We start from the raw sequence: 22,741 nt of genomic DNA, 5'->3' as shown, positions 1-22,741 counted from the left end.
ATTAAATGTCCATACACACCCCTATAGCATACCCAGTCCCTTCCTAAGAGATATAGCACAAAATCTCATCTAGTTACTGCATTCAGCTCCAAGTCAATAATTTCTAGCTGGTATCCTTTGCTTTCCAAGTCTGAATGTGGCCTTTTAAGTTCGGAAGAGCTACAAAACTCAAAAACAGTCCTGATCCTTAATAGAAACAGATGAAGCAGGGACAGGATAATTGCAAAAAATGCCCATTTAGAAAGGTGGAAATGGGAATATGTAGCAATGATGAAGAGGAGTTATCAACTGTGACACCTTCTTTCTGCCTTAATCAGAATGATTCTCTCATTCTCTTGAGTAGCAAGTTTCCCATCCACTGTGTCTTCCTTCATCTCTGGTCATGTCTGAAGTGGGCTTTATGCAGTATGTGTATGTGCTCCTTGGAGAAGACAGAGCTCTCATGCAATGCTTCATGTTGGTATAAATTTTGGGCCCCTAGAGATATTTAATAGTTACAGTTTTTCTTTCTTTCTTTTTATGTGTGTGTGTGTGTTTTTTTTTTATGAAGGCTTGTGGTTTTCTTGGCAACATACTTCCATTAACATGTAGGAAACACTGATCTATTCCCATTTAGTCTGATTCATATTAATAGCAATATGCAATGTTCTTTCCTTGGCATAATTCTTATACTGGTTTTATTATTATTTTATTTGTTTCTTCTTCTCCTCTTATATCTTTATCTCTCAACTTAATAACAGCTACCTTGAGGTCATCAGTACTGTATGTTTGGAGGAGATAGAGTATCCTTTGAATTAATCTTTGCTGTACAGTTTAGTTGTTCTATTTCACTAGAATATCTTAATGAGCCTGTGTGGCTCTTCCTATTGTATTTGTTAATTCTTTGTCTGGGATGGGTTCTAAAAACAAGTAAGCTTTTCTAAATTTTAGAAGCTTCAATGACATATTAAATCCTTGAGGTTCTCTGCATCCAGTAAATGATAGTATATGCACTTCATAAACACCCTAGACCAGAAATCAGACACTTCAGCTCACAAGCCATAGAAGAAGACTAGCTTAATTGACCCACCTAGCTGCAGGAAATGGGGTAAGTGGAAAGGATTGAGCAGGTTTGTTCTCTGTTCTGCAACTATTTCTTTGGGGCAACTCTATATCACAGAGAGGGTGCATAAGCAGTTTTGTTGCAAAGCTAATAGATAACTTTTATTCTGAAAACAACAGCAACCATTTGGAAGACTTCAATCTATTAATACCAAAAACAGAAATAAAAATATAAAATATGTCTGAAGCATAGTGCAGTATATAGAGGCCTGAGGGCAATGAGGTATGTGACCCTTTTCGGTCTCACGACAGTTTTGAACAACTGAGACAGCCTTTGCAGAACCATCATTAATCATAAATACCCATGAATGCTATTATTCCAAAATAAACAATATTTCTATTTTTCATAATAACAATACATGTTATATATTACCAGACCTCAAATAGTAACATTTGAAAGAGATTTACATCAAATTTTACCAAATATGATCATATTTATATAGGTAAATCCAACTAAATGCATTTCATTGCAAACTAAAAATAGTTTCTTATTCCTGAATGTTTCATTTCCCAAGTATTAAAATAGACTTTAAAATATAAATATTGATATCTTTCAATTGTCAGGGAAAGCATATAATGCACAAAGATTTGAATGAGACAGGAATAGAACAATAGAAAGTTTCTACTGTGCAGAGAAATGAAAATATATTTCAGTTAAAAAAAACTTATGCAAAATAAAAAAGTTAAATGGGAATAGAAATGAACTCAATTTATAGTGTAACAAAACCTATAAATTTCATATTTAAACTTTGCTATTGTGTTTTTGCATCTATTTTTTAAAAATTTACTTTAATATATTATTTTGTTCATTTTGTACTAGAAAAAATAGACTTATTTTTAAATGAAGGTAGCACATTTATAGTTCTCATGAAGAGCATTATTCTTTTAAAAATATTTACTGAATTTATTTGGGTAACATTGGTTAATAAAATCAACATTATTCTTCTTAGATGACCATTCTAGTTGATTGGGAATGTGGTCAGATAAACATATGTGAAGACTGCTAATTATAGTAGTGACCAAAGTAAAAGCTCTCCCTGTGTCCAAGCATTGTGCTCAGTACATTGCTTATACACAATTTCATTCAATTCTCATGTCAACTCAATAATCTTATGATTATTGCCCTTGTTTTACAGGTAAGGAAACTGAAGTACAGAGAAGTTAAACATCTTTGCTAAGATTATACCAATAGTAAGCAGCAGAACTGGACTTTGAAACTTGGTGTATCTGACTATTAACTTCTCTATCATCATAAACCCCAGAACATGGCTCAAACCCACTTCCACAAAACCAGGGCATGGCTCTCTAGTCCCCATCTGTGTAACACAGCAGAGGCAAGCATGGAGCTGCAGTATATTAACCATATTTTGTGATCAAATATGTGTAATCAGAAAAACATATTTAAACTTCCTTTTAGGAAAAGAAGTGCCTTTTTTTGTGAAATATTAAGGTAGAACATTTAATTTTGAAAATGTAGGACCTGGGACATGATGCAGAAATTAAAAAAAATATATAACATGAAAGTTAATAGTTCTTCCTAATATGATAAGAAAAAAATAAATTGAGTTTCTAATGAGTGAGATGCTAAGGGTTCCCAGGATAATGAGATAAGGACAAATTCTAGGGAGGGCACACAGCATAGAATAAGGTTGGCACTGATGCCAAGAGTAGATCTTTAAGGAAAACCTGAGATGGGAATGGTCCATGGATTTCAAGACCAAGAATGGCTCATATTCAGTGTTTCATATTTTTGTCTTGTTACCCTATTCTCTTGAAATACTTGACCTTTTTTCCTTAACGCACCCTTCAAATTTTGTGATAGTTGTACTTTGGAAAAATATAAGAAAAAACAGTGTGTTGACTTTTTTCATTTGAGGAGGAACAAGTAATAAGAAACAATTATAATGAAAACAAAGCTAATAAGATAAAGTATATATTAGGATATTAGGTATTTGGCACCATTCAGAAAAATTATAAAAAATATATATTATGCTTCACAGCAAAAGAAACTGACAACAAAAAAAATGATGACATATTTCCATTTATGACAACATGATAAACCTTGAGAACATTATACTAAATGAAATAAGTAAGTCATAAAAAGATAAGAACTATATGATTTCACACATAGGCGGGATATAATACTAGGACTTCGGGACATAAACAACAGGCAAGTGGTTACCAGGGGAAGGGATGGGAGGAAGAGAATAAAGAGGGGCAAATATATGATGACGGAAAATTATTTGACTTTGAGTGATAGGCACACAACACAGTTAACAGTTTAAATGCTATAGAGATGTTCACCTGAAACCTATGTACTCTTATTGATAATGTCTCCCCATTTAATTTAATGTTTAAATAAAAAAGAATATATTAAATTATGATTTTTCTCTCTCTTTCTTAAAACTGTGAGTAGTAAAGATACAGAGACAGACTCCCACATGTGCTCTGGCCAGGATCTACCCAGTGAACCCCTTCTGGGGCCAATACTCTGCCCATCTGGGGCTATGCTCACAAGGGAGCTATTTTTAGCACCTGAGGTAGAGGCTACACAGAGCCATCTTCAGCAACCAGGACAAAACACTCATACTAATTGAGCCATGGCTGCAGGAGGGGAAGAGAAAGAGAGAAGGGGAAGGGAAAGAGGGGAGAAGCAGATGGTTGCCTCTCCTGTTTGCCCTGACTGAGAATCAAACCCAGTACTTCTACATGCCTGGTGATGGTCTACCCCTGAGCCAACTGGCTAGGGCCAATCATGCATCTCTTATAGAAATAGTACATGTCTAGTGTTATCATTATAATCCCCATTTATAAGTGAAGGAAGCACTATGTTACACAGATAAGTGATGCAACTACCATTCAATATGTGCTTCCATAGTCACTCTTCTCACTTTTCTACTTGAGTGCTCTGAGCTTTCAAATCAGAGTGTAGGTGCTATCATTGAGTCACTTCATTTGTAGAGTGTAAGTAAAGAGAACATGACAAAAGCTTTGCATTAAATATAAGATCCCTAGTGATCATGGAGTGGACAGTATTACACATACATGGGCTCAAGTCATTCTTACATACGTCAAAGGAGATTATAATTCCCCAAATCTGGTCACTTTATTGCTAATATTTGAGGAATGGCTACATAATACATGTGTGTACACAAATATGCTATCAATGACCTTAGATGTTAATAAAGCCTAAATATTTGAAGAGTTCAATTATGCACTTATAGTCACAACTGTGTGTCTACCTTGGGAGAACTCATGTCAATTTTCTTCTCATATTTACTCATAAACAAAATCTACTTATACAGATTAGAGCCATGTATCCATACTGAAAAAAAAAAATCCTAATACACCTGACGTGTGGTGGCACAGTGGATAAAGCATAGACCTGGAACATTGAGGTCACCAGTTCAAAACCCTGGGCTTGCTCAGTCAGGGCACATATGGGAGTTGATGCTTTCTGCTCCTCCCCCTTCTCTCTCTCTCTCTCTCTCTCCTCTAAAATGAATAAATAAAAATAATTGAAAAAAAATAAAGTTCTTAAAAAAAATCCTAATATGGCCCTGGCCAGTTGGCTCATTGGTAGAGCATTGGCCTGACATGTCAATGTCCTGGGTTTGATTCCTGGTCAGGGCACACAGGAGTAGTGAACACCTGTTTCTCCACCACTCCCCTTCTTGCTTCTCTCTCTCTCTTTTTTCCCCTCCCACAGTCAGTGGCTCGATTGGTTTGAGCACATCTGCCTCAGGTGATGAGGATGGCTCCATGGAGCCTTAGCCTCAGGCTCTAAAATGAGCTCACTTTTGAGCATAGCTCCTGATGGGCAGAGCATCGGCCCCAGACAGGGGTTGCCAGGTGGATCCAGTTGGAGCACATGCGAGAATCTGTCTCTCTATCTTCCCTCTTCTCATTTGGAAAAGAAGAAAGAAAATAAAAAGAATCCTGATATGTGTGATTAAATCCATTATGAAATTCTAGAAAAAAAATATTTAAAAATATTGTGAAGTATTTAAATTATTAAAAATATCACAACATATATGATGATAAAATTTTTTCATTATATTTAGATATAATAACTATGCATTTTCTAAATTTTATTTATTATTAGGACTGTTAGAATTATCCAGTTTAGAATTGGAGAGTTCAGAAATAAAAAGATCTTATTCCAAGTATATAAATTCTTTTACCCCAAAACTCCTAGTCTATACATAATTAAAAAACAAAAATTAATAGCCTGAACAGGCAATGATGCAGTGGATAGAGTATGACCTGGAATTCTGTGGACTCAGTTTCCAAACCTCAAAGTTGTGGGCTCATCTGGCTTGATCTTAGGATAGCCGGCTTGAATATGGAATCCTAGACATGACCTTATGGTGCTGGCTTGAGCCCAAGGTTGCTGGCTTGAACCTAAGGTTGCTGGCTTGAGAAAGGAGTCATTGGCTTGACTGGAGCCTCCTGGTCAAGGCACATATGAGAAAGCAATCAATGAACAATTAAAGTGACACAACTATAAGTTGATGCTTCTCATCTCTCTCCCTTCTTGTTTGTCTGTCCTTCTCTGTCTCTGTCTCTCTCTCTCTCCTTCACTAAAAAAAAAAAAAAAAAAAAAAAAAAGGCCCTGGCTGGTTGGCTCAGTGGTAGAGTGTTGGCCTGGCGTACAGAAGTCCTGGGTTCGATTCCAGGCCAGGGCACACAGGAGAAGCGCCCATCTGCTTCTCCATCCTTCCCCCTCTCCTTCCTCTCTGTCTCTCTCTTCCCCTCCCGCAGCGAGGCTCCATTGGAGCAAAGATGGCCCGGGCGCTGGGGATGGCTCCTTGGCCTCTGCCCCAGGCGCTAAAGTAGCTCTGGTCACGACAGAGCATTGCCCCCTGGTGGGCGTGCTGGGTGGATCCCGGTCGGGCGCATGCGGGAGTCTGTCTGACTGTCTCTCCCCATTTCCAGCTTCAGAAAAATACAAAAAAAAAAAAAAAAGAAAAAAGAAAAGAAAAGAAATTTTTTGGTATATGGGAGCAAATCAACTGTCTGAGAAAATACAGTAGTCTCCTCTTATCTGCAGGGGATGTGTTTCAAGACCCTCCCCTCACCCTGGAGGTCTGAAACCACGAATAGTACTGAACCCTTATTATTTGTTTTTTCCTATACATACATCCCTATGATAAAATTTAACTTATAAATTGAGCACAGTACAACATTAACAAAAATAACTACTGAAATAAAACAAGTATAATAATAAACTAATAAAAGTTACACGAATGTGGCATTAGTCATTAAAATAAGGGTTACTTGAAGCACTAAGATACCTTTATAGTTGATCTGACACCTGAGTGGCAAGCAGCTACTGGGCAGGTAGTGTATGTACAGTGTGAATACAGTGAACAAAAGGATGATTCATGTCCTGGGCAGTGGAGGGTGAAATAGTACAAGATTTTATCATGCTGCTCAGAAGGGCATACAATTTAAAAGTTAAGACTTCTTTATTTCTGGAATTTTTTATTTAATATTTTCAGACAGTGAACCATGGGTAACTGAAACCGCATAAAGTAAAACTGTGGATAAGGGAGGACTACTGTACATATATTTTTCAATTATGTAATATATCATCTCTACATTTTCCCCAATGAGCTGTAAAACAATAGAATTTGTTTAAAATACAGCTAAAATATTTTTTATAACCTGACTTTATGAAGCAAAGATTCCACTATAGTCTCAGTTCAAAATCGTAAATGATTAAAAAAATACTTGCTATGGTCGATCTCATCATCTTTATAAAATTGAACATATCTTTAAAATAAATTTATATATTTGAAATATATTTCAATAAACAGTGTTAGAAAAACTGGATCTGTACATGCAAAAGAATAAAATTGGACCCTTATCATACACCATAAACAAAATCAACTTAAAATAGATAAAAATTTTAAAATATTGATATAAGAACTGATACTGCAAAATTCCTAGAAAAAAGACATAAGAAAAACTCTTTTTTTTTTCAAGTGTGAGGAGGGGAGATAGAGAGAGAGAGACTCCCACATGTGCCCTGACCAGGATCCACCTGGCAACACCTGTCTGGGGCCTATTCTCTGCCCATCTGGGGCCATGTTAGCAATCAAGCTATTTTTAGCACCTGAGCTAGAGGCTCCATGGAGCCATCCTCAATGCCTGAGCTGATATGCCTGAACCAATAGAGCCATGGCTTTGGGAGAAGAAGAGAGAAAGAGAGTGAGAAGGGAAGGATGGAGAAGCAGATGATCGCTTCTCCTGTGTGCTCTGATCAGGAATCAAACCTGGGACATACACACACCAGGCCTAAGCTTTACCACTGAGCCAAGTGGCCAGGGCTGAGAAAGCTACTTTATATTAGCCTTGAAAATTATTTTTAAATATGACAACAAAAACTTAGGCAAAAAAAGCAAAAATAAAAAAGTGGAACTACATTAATCCCCCAGCCCCCGAAACTAAAAAAACAAAAACAAAAGCTACTTCCACACAGCAAAGAAAGAATCACCAAAATGGTAACCTATGAATTGGGAGAAAGTATTTGCAAACCACATATTTGAATAGGGTTAAACAGCCTACATATATAAGAAACTCAATGGCAAAAAGGCAAACACCAGATTAAGAAATGGCAAATGACCTAAACAGACAACTTTCCAAAGAAGACATACAAATAGCCAACAAGTATATGAAAAGTTGCTCAACAGCACTAATCATCAAGGAAATGTAAATCAAATCCATAAATGAGATATCACCTCACCTTTGTTAGAATGGTTATTGCTAATAAATAAATAAATAAATAAATAAATAAATAAATAAATATCAAGTAATGGTGAGGATATGGAGAGATAGGAGCTCTGCACACTGTTGCGGGTAATGTAAATTGGTATAGCCATTATGGAAAACAATGCAAAGGCTCTGCAAAAAAACTAAAAACAGAACTACCATGTTATTTAGCAAGCCCTCTTCTGGTTATATTCCCAAAAGAAATAAATCAGTACCTCAAAGAGATATCTGCATGCCCATGTTCATTGAAACATTAGTCATAATAGTGAAAACATGGAAGCGCCTTATGTCTGTTGATGGATAAATAAATTGTGATATTTATTTCTATATCAGAGTATTATTCGGTCTTAAGAAAGGAGATCTTGCCATTTATGACAACATGGTTAAACCTGGAGGACATTATTCTAAGTGAAATAAGCCAAATGCAGAAAGAAAAAATTGCTTTATTTCACCTATAGTGAAATGTAAAAAAAAGTTTAATACATAGAAACAAAAAATAGAATGGTTACAGTGAAGGGGTATAGATGTTGGGAACAGGGAGATGTTGGATAAAAGAAATAAAGTTGCAGTAATGTAGGATGAAAAGTCTAGAGACATAATGTACAGCATGATGACTATAGTTTATAAAAATATATTGAAATATTAGAAATTTTCTAACAGTACATTTCAAGTGCTGCCACTATGGTAGCTCTGGTAGCTATGTAAGGAGATATATGTTAATCAGCTTGATGATAGTAATCATTTCACTTTGTATATGTAAATGAAATAAAGTTGTATATTTTAAACATATATAATTTTTATTAAAATAAGAATTTCAAGATATAAACAATAAAAGTTAAAAATTATTTTACAGAAGATAGATTATTTCCTAGAAACTTTGAAGTGAACCAAAGGCACATATGATAAAAGTCATAAGAAATTAACTTAAATAAGTTTTTTGGTCAATTAAAAAAATGTATGGACGTAGGCAAAAGTGAAGTGGTGACCAAGGGGACGGGGATGTGGGGGAGGTGGTTAAGGGAAGGGGAGGGAGAAGGGTATAAAGAAGAATAAATATAAGGTGACAGAAAATGTTTTGACTTTGGGTGATAGGTATACAGCATAATCAATAGTTCAAATGCTATAGAAATGTTTACCTAAAACCTATGTACTCTTATTGATCAATGTCACCATGTTAATTTTTAAATAAAATTAAAAAATTATAAAACAAAAATACCAAAAGAAATGTCTTAATGCAGTGGTCCCCAACCCCTGGGCCGCGGACCGGTACCAGTCCATGGGCCATTTGGTACCAGTCTGCAGAGAAAGAATAAATAACTTACATTATTTCCGTTTTATTTATATTTAAGTCTGAATGATGTTTTATTTTTAAAAAATGACCAGATTCCCTCTGTTACATTCATCTAAGCCTCACTCTTGACACTTGTCTTGGTCACATGATACATTTATCCGTCCCACCCTAAAGGCCGGTCTGTGAAAATATTTTCTGACACTAAACTGGTCCGTGGCCCAAAAAAGGTTGGGGGCCACTGCCTTAATGGACATCAAGCAAGAAGTCCACAAATTCTGGGGATATTCATCTTGTTTTATGTGTGTGTAGACTGCACTAATATTAATTATAGTGTTTGCTTCTTAGTGGCAGCATCTTGGTGCTATAATGAATATGAAATGGTAGGACCACAGTGGTGATAAAATTCTGAGTCACACGTAGTCCTCCAGTGTGTCAGTAACTATCTGTAGATGAGCTCTGCTCTTATGAGCAGGTAAATAGAGAACCATCAGCCTAACTGATGGAGAGCAGTAGTTCTCGTGTGATCTGAAAGATCACAACAATTTATCATGTGGTCTGTAAGGTTAAACTATTTTTAATAATAACACCAAGATGTTGTTTGAAGTTTTCACTGTTTTTATATTCACACTGAGGGTAAAAGGGAAATGGTGGATAAAACTGCCAATGTCGTAGTATGACTATTATAAATGGTCATACTAAATTACATTAATAGGTATAGTATTCTCCACTAACAGTCGGAAAGTGCTGGTTTCACTTAAGAATGTATAGTACTTGAGGTGGGAGTGGCAAAATTATCATTTTTTTAAAACTATAACATAAATATATGCCTTCTTACTAAAGTGTGTGATGGAAAGGGGAGTATCCACAAAGTATTTTGGCTGCATGCTGAGGTGTGACAGTTGCCTTCAGGAGAAACATTATGTGATTATTTCATGTGTGAGAACAGCTAGCTGCTTCTTTATGTGGAACATAATTTCACTTGAAATAACTATGATTCAAGCTATGGTTATGCAACCTGAGATGTTAGGTAGATACTTTCTCAAAAACAAAATGAGACTGTCACAAATAAATAAACATATTCAAACAATGACATGTCTCATAGGAATACAAAAACAAATTATGGAAATAAACTGACTAGGAGAGGCGGGCAGGGGAAAAATTTTATTTTGGTTGGTCCAGAATAGCCTCCCAAGAAGGAGATAGTCAAGGTTAGGCCTCACCAGCCTTCTAAAGAGGAGGTGGGTTGAGGGAGAGAAGTTTTCTGCGAAAAGGACTAGAAGAAGCAATTCTGTGGAGACAGGATCAAATTTTTCAAAAAAGTGCTAGTGCCATCAAACTCTTAACAAGGAGAAAGTCCAATTTTATCTTCTTCACAGCCATGAGGCAAAGGTTACTATGCTGTTTCAAAGGTGAGACAACTGCAAAATAGAGAACTTTTAAACCTTGCTTACTTACTGTCATACAGCGAGTAATTTGCAGAATTAGGCTTTGAAAACTGTATTCTAAATCAAGCTTTTATAATATATCTTTTAGGAGAAGTGGTCCTAACTGAGATAAAGTAGAGGTAGAGGTTGGTGAGCAGACCAGAGTAAATAGTAAGAAAATTTTAATGGTCTCTACTTGTTCTAAAACTAATTATAAGCAAATCAACTATTGCATATTTTACCTTTGTTGTATGTTAAAGGGAGGGATAATATCAATAGCAGCTTCAAGTTATAGCCAGTGATTAGAGAGCCAGCATTATAAAATAAGGGTCACTCAAGTGTCAATAATTGCATTACATGTAAATGGATTGAACTCACTAATAAAAAGACAGAGTAGCAGAGTGGATCAAAAAAGAAAATCTAACTGTGTGCTGCCTTCAAGAAACAAATCTAAACTACAAGGATAAAAACAGACTCAAAGTGAAAGGCTGGAAAATGATTTTCCAAGCAAATAATATCCAAAGAAAAGCAGGTGTAGCCATACTCATATCTAACAATGCTGACTACAGACAACAAAGGTAATCAGAGACAAAGATAATTATTTCATAATGATAAAGGGGACATTGAATCAAGAAGACATAACACCTCTTAATATATATGCACCAAACCAAGGAGCACCAAAGTATATAAGACATCTACTAACTGATTTAAAAATAAAAACTGTCAAAAATACAATCATACTTGGAGACCTCAATATACCACTGATGGCTCTAGATTGTTCATCCAAACTAAAAATTAATAAAGAAATATTGGCCTTAAAAGTAACACTAGAATAATTGGATATAATAGACATCTACAGGACATTTCATTCCAAAATGTCAGATTATATATTTTTTTCCATTATACATAGTACATTCTCAAGAACTGACCACATGTTGGGACACAAAGCTAACATCAACAGATTCAGAAAAATTAAAATTATATCAAGCATATTCACTGACCATAAGCTTTGAAACTAGAATTCAACTTCAAAAAAGAAGTAAACAAACCCACAAAAATGTGAAAATTAAACAACATACTTCTAAAAAACAACTGGTTTAAAAAAGAAATAAAAGCAGAGAACAAAAGATATATACACACAAATGAAAATGACAACACAACATATCAGAATCTCTGAGATGCAACAAAAGCAATAATAAGAGAGAAGTTCATATCATTATAGGTTTATATGAACAAACAAGAGAGAGCCCAAGTGAACAACTTAACATCACATCTTAAGGAACTAGAAAAAGAAGAACAAAGGCAATCCAAAACCAGCAGAAGAAAGGGAATAATAAAAACTAGAGCATAAATAAATGAAATAGAGAACAGAAAAAGTATAGAAAGAGTCAATAAAACAAGGAGTTGGTTCTTTGAAAAGATCAACAAAATTGACAAATCCTTGGCAAGACTCACTAAGGAAAGAAGAGAAAGGACTCAAACAAAATCCAAAACGAAAGAGGAGAAATTACCACAGATATCATAGATATACAAAGGATTATTGCAGAATATTATGAAAAATATATGCCACCAAATTTAACAATCTAGAAGAAATGGATAAATTCCTAGAACAATATAATCTTCCTAGACTGAGTCAGGAAGAAGTGGAAAACCTAAACAGACTCATAAGCAGGGAGGAAATAAAAACAACTATCAAAAACCTCCCCAAAAAATGAAAGTCCAAGGCCAGACAGCTATACTAGTGAATTCTATCAACCATTCAAAGAAGATTTAGTTCCTATCCTACTCAAAGTCTTCCAAAAAATTGAGGAAAAAGCAACACTTCCAAACACATTTTATGAGGCCAACATAACCCTCATACCAAAACCTGGCAAGGGCAACACAAAGAAAGAAAACTATAGACCAATATCTCTAATGAATATGGATGCTAGAATTCTAAACAAAATACTAGCAAATCTAATACAACAACATATTAAAAAGAATTCATCATGATAAGTGAGATTCATCCTCGAATTACAAGGATGGTTCAACATATGTAAAACAGTTAATGTAATATACCATATCAACAAAACAAAGAACAAAAACCATATGATCTTATCAATAGATGCAGAAAAGGCATTTTATAAAATACATCCTTTTATGTATAAAACACTCAACAAAATGGGTATAGAAAAAAATATCTCAACATAACAAAGGGCATTCATGACAAACTATCAGCTAATATCATATTAAATGGCAAACACTGAAAACTTTTCCTAATCTTTTCCTCAGGAACAAGACAAGGCTTCCCACTCTCTCCACTCCTATTCAACATAGTGCTGGAAGTTCTAGCCAGAGCAATCAGACAAGAGAAATAAATAAAAAGCATTCATATTGGGAAAGAAGAAGTAAAGGTTTCACTTTTTGCTGATGATATGATTCTGTATATAGAAAATCCCAAAGATTCCAAAAAAAGACTTAGAAACAATAAACCAATACAGTGAGGTTGCAGGATACAAAATTAACATACAGAAGTCAATTGCTTTCTATATGCCAACAAGGAAACTTCAGAAATGAACTTAAAAAAATAATCTGTTTTACAGTTGCAACAACAAAAAATACCTATGAATAAACATAACGAAGAGTGTAAAGGACCTATATAATAAAAAATACAAAGCATTGTTAAAGGAAATCGAAAAAGACACAATGAAATGGAAAAATATTCCTTGTTCTTGGATAGGAAAAACAAATATAGTTAAAATGATCATACTACCCAAAGTAATATACAAATTTAATGCAATTCCCATCAAAATTCCAATGTCATTTTTTATAGAAATGGAACAAAAAATCATCAGGTTCATATGAAACCATAAAAAACCCCGAATAGCTAAAGTAATCTTAAGGGAAAAAAAATGAAGCTGTGGGCGTTATAATACCTGACTTCAAATTATACTACAGAGTCATGATAATCAAAACAACAAGGTATTGGCAGAGAAATAGACACTCAGATCAATGGAACGGAATAGAGAGCCCAGAAATAAAATCACATATATATGGTCAAATAATCTTTGATAAAGGAGCCAAAAACACACAATGGAGAAAAGAAATCCTCTTCAATAAATGGTGCTGGGAAAACTGGAGAGTCACATGCAGAAAATGAAATTCGACTACAGTTTGTCTTCTTGTAACAAAATTAATTCAAGATGGATCAAAGACCTAAACATAAGACCTGAAACAATAAATTACATAGAAGAAGACATAGGTACTAAACTCATTAACCTTGGCCATAAAGAACATTTTATGAATTTGACTCCAAAGGCAAGGGAAGTGAAGGCAAAGATAAATGAATGGGACTACATCAGACTAAGAAGCTTTTGCACAGCAAAAGAAACTGACAACAGACAGTCAACTAAATGGGAGATGATGTTTTTGAACAACAGCTCAAATAAGGGGCTATTATCCAAAATATACAAAGAACTCACAAAACTCAACAACAAACAAGCAAACAATCCAATAAAAAATGGGAAGAGGACATGAACAGACATTTCTTCCAGGAAGAAATACAAATGGCCATTAGATATATGAAAGGGTGCTCATCTTTACTAGCTATTAGAGAAATGCAAATTAAAACTACAATGAGATACCACCTCACACCTGTTAGATTAGCTATTATCAACAAGACAGTTAATAACAACTGCTGGAGAGGCTGTGGAGTAAAAGGAACCCTCATTCATTGTTGATGGGAATGTAAAGTAGTACAACCATTATGGAATAAAATATGATGGTTCCTCAAAAAATTAAAAATAGAACTACCATGTGACCCAGCAATCCCACTACTGGGTATATACCCCCAAAACTCAAAATCATTGGTATGTAAAGACACATGCAACCCCATGTTCATTGCAGCATTGTTCACGGTGGCCAAGACTTGGAAACAACCAAAAATCCCTTCAATAGAGGACTGGATAAAAAAATATATGGTACATATATACTATGGTACATATATACTACTTAGCCACAAGAAATGATGACATAGGATCATTTACAACAACATGGATGGACCTTGATAACATTATAGTGAGTGAAATAAGTAAATTAGAAAAAACTAAGAACTGTATGATTCCATATATAGGTGGGACACAAAACTGAGACTAATGGACATATATAAGAGTGCAGTAGTTATCAGGGGGAGGGGAACAGAGGAGAGGGTGGGGGTGGTAGGAAGGGAGGGGCATAAAGAAAACCCAATGAAGGGTAATTGAGCATGATTTGACTTTGAGAGATGGGTGTACATCATAATCAAATGTCAAAATCATCTGGAGATGTTTTCTCTAAATCTAAGTGTTCTAGTTGACCAATGTCACCCGTTAAAATTAATTGTCTAAATAAAACTATTAAAAATATTGTTAAATAAGGGTCAGATGAATGTCATTTTAAGTTAATAAAATAAAACTATATAAAAGAGAAATCTAGAAAAGACAACATTTAGAATTGGCTTGTAGATAGCTGAGATTACACAATGAATTTTTGTTTTTGTTTTATACTCATTTCTACCAACAAAAGTTAAATGTATGTTTATCATCTCACTAAATTAGTGGCTAAATATATAAATTATCAAAGGATGCATTCTTTTTACTGGATTTACTACCTAACAACTCATTTTTAATTTAATAACAGTTAACAGATCACAAAGTATTTAATAGTGAAAGTACATGACAAAGAATCTAAGATTTAAATAACTGTTAGAAAATACTTCTAGCTACACATCAATAAAAAAACAGAGATAAAGTATTTTTTTAAAATTAGTGGTAAATGGTAAAATGGAAGGCTTCACAGGGTATTTGACTTATGTTAAAATTTTTGGAACTCATCTAGTTTATATAATGTAAGGCATTAAATTTTTATTTGATTAAAAACAAAACACACAGGCAAACAAACAAAAAGCACCTTGCCTACTACTGTATAATAACTGCCACAAATATATTTTAAATGTATTAGTTTAAAGGTGAATAAATTCTGAAGTATTTCTCGAATTCTTAGATATAAACACTTCCACTTCCCCACTATGAAGGAGCAGATTTGATTTGATTCAAATATGTGAAGTTTTCATAGCCTTCTATGTTTTTTCCTAAGCACTCTTCATATTCATATAGTGACTCTTCCACTACACTATAAACTCCTTGAGAACTGACAATTTTGTGTCTGTTTATTCATACTAGACCAGAGTGCACAGTAGAATTTCAGTACTTCTAAAATTTTTGGTGAATAAATTAATGTGTTTCTGCTGTTGACAAACAGATGTTTATGCTGTGCTGTGATCAGAGATCCTGCCTCACCATGCCACGCTTCCTAACCTGTGTGAACGTATTCTAATGCACTAGAAGGCTCTAAAATGATCCTTTTTTTCTTAGTGCTCAGGGAGTTTTTTTTTCCTTAACAAATTTATATCAATGCATTAACACTTAATACTTTGTCAACTCTTATCTCTTTCCGATAATACACATAGAGATTTCTATAGCCAGAGAAGATTATCTGAAAGGAATGTGTCACCAAGATGGAAATTCATGCACAAGGACAACTTTTTGAGAGGGATGTAGAGGAAGAAACATTTCAGCACTCTAAACAATAACCCTCATGTATGACTATTAGCCTGCTTATATTTAAACTCTGTGATAGATGATGTTTCCTAATCCAGGCTCACAGTTCTTTTGTTGGTAGATATAATGTTTCTATTCTATAGTACAAGAAGGTAAATTATAATGTGGAAGCGTTAAAAAAAAAAAACCAAAATTAAGAAAATATAGTCTAGTCTTGATTAGATAATTTACAATGGAATCTTACCTTTTGGTATGTTTATTTGAACAATTATTTGAAAAATCATTAATGGTATTTTACCTGCAATTATCAACGTGAATTTTTTTTGCTGCTTTGAATGGGATGAAAGATCCCCAGTTATTTACTTCTACAACTTCTATGCAGCCAGTAAAATTCTCCACTGGTCCAGAAATCTAAGAAAGAGAAAGAGGGAAATAATGATTTTCTTCATGTTGCAAACTTCTCAGAGTCTGCAATCAGATTGTTGGGCCAATTTCATTTATTCAACATATTCATAGAAAGTAATTCAATTCTTTTCATAAATCATTCCAAAGATTAATAGAAAAAATACTACTTTATTGAAAAGTTATATGGAGTCTATAATCTTACTCTATGAAATACACTGTTATTTGTATATGAATAAAAATATTTTCATTATTATAGTGAATTATTATTATTATTATTTTATTTTTATTTTTTGTATTTTTCCGAAGCTGGAAACGGGGAGAAACAGTCAGACAGACTTCCGCATGTGCCCGACCGGGATCCACCCGGCACGCCCACCAGGGGGCGATGCTCTGCCCCTCCGGGGCGTCGCTCTGCCCCGACCAGAGCCACTCTAGAGCCTGGGGCAGAGGCCAAGGAGCCATCCCCAGCGCCCGGGCCATCTTTGCTCCAATGGAGCCTCGCTGCGGGAGGGGAAGAAAGAGACAGAGAGGAAAGAGAGGGGGAGGGATGGAGAAGTAGATGGGCGCTTCTCCTGTGTGTCCTGGCCGGGAATCGAACCCGGGACCCCTTGCACGCCAGGCCGACGCTCTACCACTGAGCCAACCGGCCAGGGCCTATAGTGAATTATTATTAAAAAATAAAAGAAAAGCTGATACAGGTTTCTGTCCTTAGCTTTTGTTTCTTACACTTTTCCTTTCAGACTTTAGTACCTTGTTCCATCCACACATATGAAAACATCAAGAAAAATTGCTCTTTCTGGGGCCAAAGGAAACTGAGTAAGCTACAAATCCTTGTGACCTCCTATAGCCCTGGTGCATTCGACTTGCCCTCTCTCTTCAGTTGTGTGACCTGTCCTTTTTAAGAATAATCTGGGCAAAACATAGTATACAGAAAAATTGTTAAAGGGCCAAGAGCAAAAGCGGAAAAATGGATATTGTAAAGCATTTTTGTTTTTGTATTTTTCTGAAGTGAGAAGCGAGGGTCAGCAGAGACACAGACTCCCACTTGTGCCCAATGGTGATCCACCCAGCAAGCCCACTAGGGGGCGATGCTCTGCCCATCTGGGGCATTGCTCCACTGTATTCGGAGCCATTCTAGTGCCTGAGGTGGAGGCCATGGAGCCATCCTTAGCGCCCAGGCCAACTTTGTTCCAATGGAGCCTTGGCTGTGGGTGGGGAAGAGAAAGAGAGAAAGTAGAGGGGGAGGGGTGGAGAAGCAAATGGGCGCTTCTCCTGTGTGCCCTGGCCAGGAATCAAATGGAAAGCATTTTTTTTAAAGAATAAATATAACCTCTTAAAGATAAACATACATATGACCTTTTATTCTATTCATTGTGAATGTATTATACTACGCCGGTAATTATATATCTATATAAACTAACATTAGTGTGAAAAAGAGAAATAAAAAACATACATATGACATTTTATTCTATTCACTGTGAACATATTATACCACACCAGTAATAATATATCTATATAAACTTACATTAATGTGAAAAAGAGAAATAAAAAATATCTAAAAGGGGGAACATCTCAGAATTCAATAGTTAGAAACAAAGCATTTATTTTGTTTTCTGTTATGCTCTCAATATTTTTAAAACTTTCAAGTTAAGATGGACCAACTTATAACCAGGTAATCATTGAAATTATATACTGAAAAATAAGTTGTCTACCTTGATTTCTGAATTAAATATATTTACTATTTGCATTCTCAAGACTTGGTTTCTTATTGAATGTACATAATACTGTAAATAAATGGTAGAAGAAGGTCCTAACCTTGTTTAGAAATTCTAGAGTAAATATATTTTATTTCACCTTTTAACTTATAGTTTCAGTTTAAAACCTTTAATATTTTCTTCCTTTTCCTTATGTAGACTCAAACGTACTGCAAATCACTCTCAACAAGTAACACTCTATCAACTGTCAAAAATGATTGAACTAGAAAATAAAACAATATTTCAAACAGTAAGTTTACAAAGAAGTCAGTCGATTTTCAAGGAAAATGAAAACATTTGGCTCCTACTGGATGCTGAAAGGAAAGTATCGATTTGTAATTGTTAGCTTCAAGTTTTTATGAGCTTCACTAATGATTTAGTTTTTCACATTTAATTGTTATCACAGTAAAACATAAACCTAATTTTAAAATAAAGTTTCCATCTTTCCTGAAACAGCACAAATGTGTTCATTAGTATAGTTTAAAATTTTTAAATTAAACAAAAAATGTAATGGTTTTAGAAGATGCTTTTGATTGCAATGATTGTGAATGTTAAGACTTTGTGACATAGCTCTGCAAGGCATAATGCATGTGCATATTTAAATATGCATTATTCTCTGCTCATAAAGATCTTTATTATGTACAGAGAAAGTTATAGCTATTTAAATAAATATGAAGTCACCAGAGTGCTAGGAAAAATGCTCTAAAAAGAAAATGACTAATTCTATGATTCAATCTTACATATCATGAATTAAAAGAATATTAATTTATTCACCTTGGGTTTTGAAAATGGCAAGAAAAAATTTTTCACAGCCTTCAAATTTGATGAACTCAAAATTCTTTCTTATGTTTTTTTGTTTGTTTGTTTGTTTTTTCATTTTTCTGAAGCTGGAAACAGGGAGAGACAGTCAGACAGACTCCCGCATGCGCCCGACCGGGATCCACCCGGCACGCCCACCAGGGGCGATGCTCTGCCCACCAGGGGGCGATGCTCTGCCCATCCTGGGCGTCGCCATGTTGCGACCAGAGCCACTCTAGCGCCTGGGGCAGAGGCCACAGAGCCATCCCCAGCGCCCGGGCCATCTTTGCTCCAATGGAGCCTCGGCTGCGGGAGGGGAAGAGAGAGACAGAGAGGGAAAGCGCGGCGGAGGGGTGGAGAAGCAAATGGGCGCTTCTCCTGTGTGCCCTGGCCGGGAATCAAACCCAGGTCCTCCGCACGCTAGGCCGACGCTCTACTGCTGAGCCAACCGGCCAGGGCCTTTCTTATGTTTTTATAGACACAACTCTCTGTTTCCTTCACATGTAAACTTCAGGAAGTCTAGCTCAGGATGGGTTATTTGGTCTCATTTAAATCATTTTTATTTTAAATATGGAGATTTTATTTTGCAAAAAAAAATGTCAAACTTGTATCCAAAATACTAAATTTGAATACTGAATTCCAATCACATGGTTTTTTAAAAAAAACCTGTGGTGCTGAGAAATATTTTAGTAATCTAGTTAGGTTTTTGGGACAGGATTCTTAAAGGTAAAAGGGAAACATAACATGCAAAATTGATATGTTATAATGTAACAATATAAAATAGCTTCATTAAGGACAGGGAATTATGAGAAGTTACTTATATTAGATTATAGGACTGGTACTGTTCCATGTTATCTTCATTCCAATGAGAAAAATGTACTCACATATGCTCCTGCAGTATCTCAAATCCAGTTCCTATTTTTATTCAACACAAATAATGAAATAATGACTCCCAGTTATTTCGAGAGAATGCAAAATGAAAATGTAGTAAGCCACCACATAGTAACAAGAATATGATTCATCGTACTGAGCAGTAGTAATAACAAGGGTTCTTATATTTTTAAATTTCAAACTTGGATTGTCTTAAAGTACATTTTCCATACTGTATATTTCATTTTTCAGCCACTATATTACAAGAAGAATTTTTAATCTATCTCTGACTTTTGATGGATGCCTTTGCTCTCATTCCTTTAAAGAGAGTTGAATTCAGTGATTTATCCATGCTGTTATAAACAAGGTTCCATATTAATATTTAGCAGTTACACCAAGTTTAGACACAGAGCCTTTATGGCTATAGTTTAGACTGCATATATAATATTTAAAATTTCTAAATAAATAACTAACCTTAAATACAAACATACAATTTGAATTTTTAAAAAATTATGTGCTTAAACATTTAAGGTTATATAAAAATATGTAAGTAAGGAAACCGTTCATTTTTAATCTTTCTGACAGAATAGAGACACAATTACTTGAAAAATATCTGGATTACTGGTTTATTGGCTATTAGGTGCTAGTTTCAAAAGCTAGTTGCTCATTCTTTTGAATCAGTAATTTTTAACCTCTTTCTATTTACATTCTTATTGTTTATTATGTTTTTAATGGTTCACTAGAGTATCTAATGTACCATATTTCCCCATATATAAGATTTACCCTGATTCAAGAAATTTGGGGTCTAAAAACTGGGTACATCTTATACAGTGGTTGCGGCATTTCAAATGCAATAGACAGAACTGAGGCATACATGAAGACAGTGATTTATCATCACACACAGAGGAGGACAACCTAATAATGGGAGTTTTGACAGTGATGAGTTGTATGAAATTTATGATGAATAAAGCTTGAGTTCAATAATTTTATGTAATACATTTTTTTCAAATTTCGGGCCCCAAAATTAAGGTGAGTCTTATACATGGGAACATCTTATGCATGACGAAATACGGTAATATGTCTGAATTCAAGTGATCTTTTAGTATAGTGAATTTTGAAAATGAATAAAGTTGGTTTGAAATCAATTAATAAATAGTCAGTTGGTGTTACAAAAACAATAATTTCCTCAGTTACAGATTGTTGTATCAATTATTGATTTGCTTTTGAAGGTCCTATATTACACATATTGTAGCAATTTGATAAATATTTAAAAAATCTTTGAAAAATATTAAAAGATAGAGATTTTTTTAAAGATAGCAATAATAATGAATTAAATAGTTTTCATACTGTACAAACTGAGGGCCCTAAGTGTTTCTCAGAAAACTTCAGAGAACTTTGTTGAGCAGGAATAGAAAGGCTATGAGGGGAGCTTCTGCTCCCATATCACAAAAGAATAATTTTATGTTGTATATATTGGCTTTCTGCATGAAATTTTCTTTGGACAAAGCTTCTATTGCTAAAATAATACTTGAATTTTGAATTAAACTAAATACTTAGAAGAAAAAAAATGTGAAAATGGTATGTGAGTGTGGGTACAGCATTCTACAGAATATTGTATATAAAAACACACATTTGGGTCCTGGCCGGTTGGCTCAGTGGTAGAGCATCGGCCTGGCGTGCGGAAGTCCCGGGTTTGATTCCTGGCCAGGGCACACCAGAGAGGCGCCCATCTGCTTCTCCACCCCTCCCCCTCTCCTTCCTCTCTGTCTCTCTCTTCCCCTCCCACAGGCGAGGCTCCATTGGAGCAAAAGATGGCCCGGGCGCTGGGGATGGCTCCTTGGCCTCTGCCCCAGGCGCTAGAGTGGCTCTGGTCGCGACAAAGCAACACCCCAGATGGGCAGAGCATCACCCCCTGGTGGGCGTGCCGGGTGGATCCCGGTCGGGCACATGCAGGAGTCTGTCTGACTGCCTCCCGGTTTCCAGCTTCAGAAAAATACAAAAAAACCCAAAACAAAACAAAAAAACACACATTTGTGTGTATGTGTGTTTATTTAACTTATAAAAAGCATCCTTTTAAACTACCGTAAGACCTTCCCTCTTTGCTGCTGCTATGATGTTTTATTTTCTAAGAGTTCCTCACCATTGTGTCTCAGTCCCAGTGTGGTATCCTTCACTTACTTCTGAGTTCCAAGTTTCCATTCGGTAGGAAAAGTTTGCATCCCCTCCCACCTGAGAACTTTAATATTTCTTGCAATGCCAGACTGATGGGGACTTGTTTCCTTTCTTTTTTGTTTGAAAATGTCATTTAAATGCACTATATTAAGTTATATTTTTGTTTAATTTAAATTTCTGGATTGAAAGATTTTTTAAAAATTATTTTTGTTTCAGCCTTACCAGACTGTGGCACAGTAGATGGAGTGTCGGCCTAGGACCCTGAGGGCCCAGGTTCAAAACCTGAAGGTCACCAGCTTGAGCGCGTGTTGCAGGCTTGAGCATGAGTTCATAGACATGATCCTATGGTCCCTGCCTTAAGTTCAAAGGTCTCTGACTTGAAGCCCAAGGTCACTGGCTTGAGCAACAGGTCACTGGCTTGGCTGGAGGCCCCTTGTCCTGGGCAAGGCCCATATGAGAAAGCAGTCAAACAACTAAGGTGAAGCAACTATGAGTTGATATTTCTCACCTCTTTCCTTTCCTGTCTGTCTGTCCCTGTTTGTCTCTCTCTTTTTCTCTCACTAATAATAATAA

The 22,741-nt window shown here is 35.3% G+C and overlaps 1 protein-coding gene across 1 annotated transcript in view; it reads right to left on the bottom strand.

Moving 5' to 3' along the window:
• The window catches only part of EYS (eyes shut homolog), a 1,965,296-nt gene that overhangs the window by 539,863 nt on the left and 1,402,692 nt on the right, over positions 1–22,741 (bottom strand). Inside the window, 1 exon segment of the mRNA XM_066360293.1 lies at positions 16,468–16,580. Coding sequence (XP_066216390.1) covers positions 16,468–16,580 — 113 coding nt within the window.

Source organism: Saccopteryx leptura, chromosome 1 (genome assembly GCF_036850995.1).
Source record: "Saccopteryx leptura isolate mSacLep1 chromosome 1, mSacLep1_pri_phased_curated, whole genome shotgun sequence".
NCBI classification, from domain to species: Eukaryota; Metazoa; Chordata; class Mammalia; order Chiroptera; family Emballonuridae; genus Saccopteryx; species Saccopteryx leptura.
The sequence above is the reverse complement of the archived record's forward strand: the minus strand, read 5'-3'. Positions and strand labels throughout refer to the sequence as shown.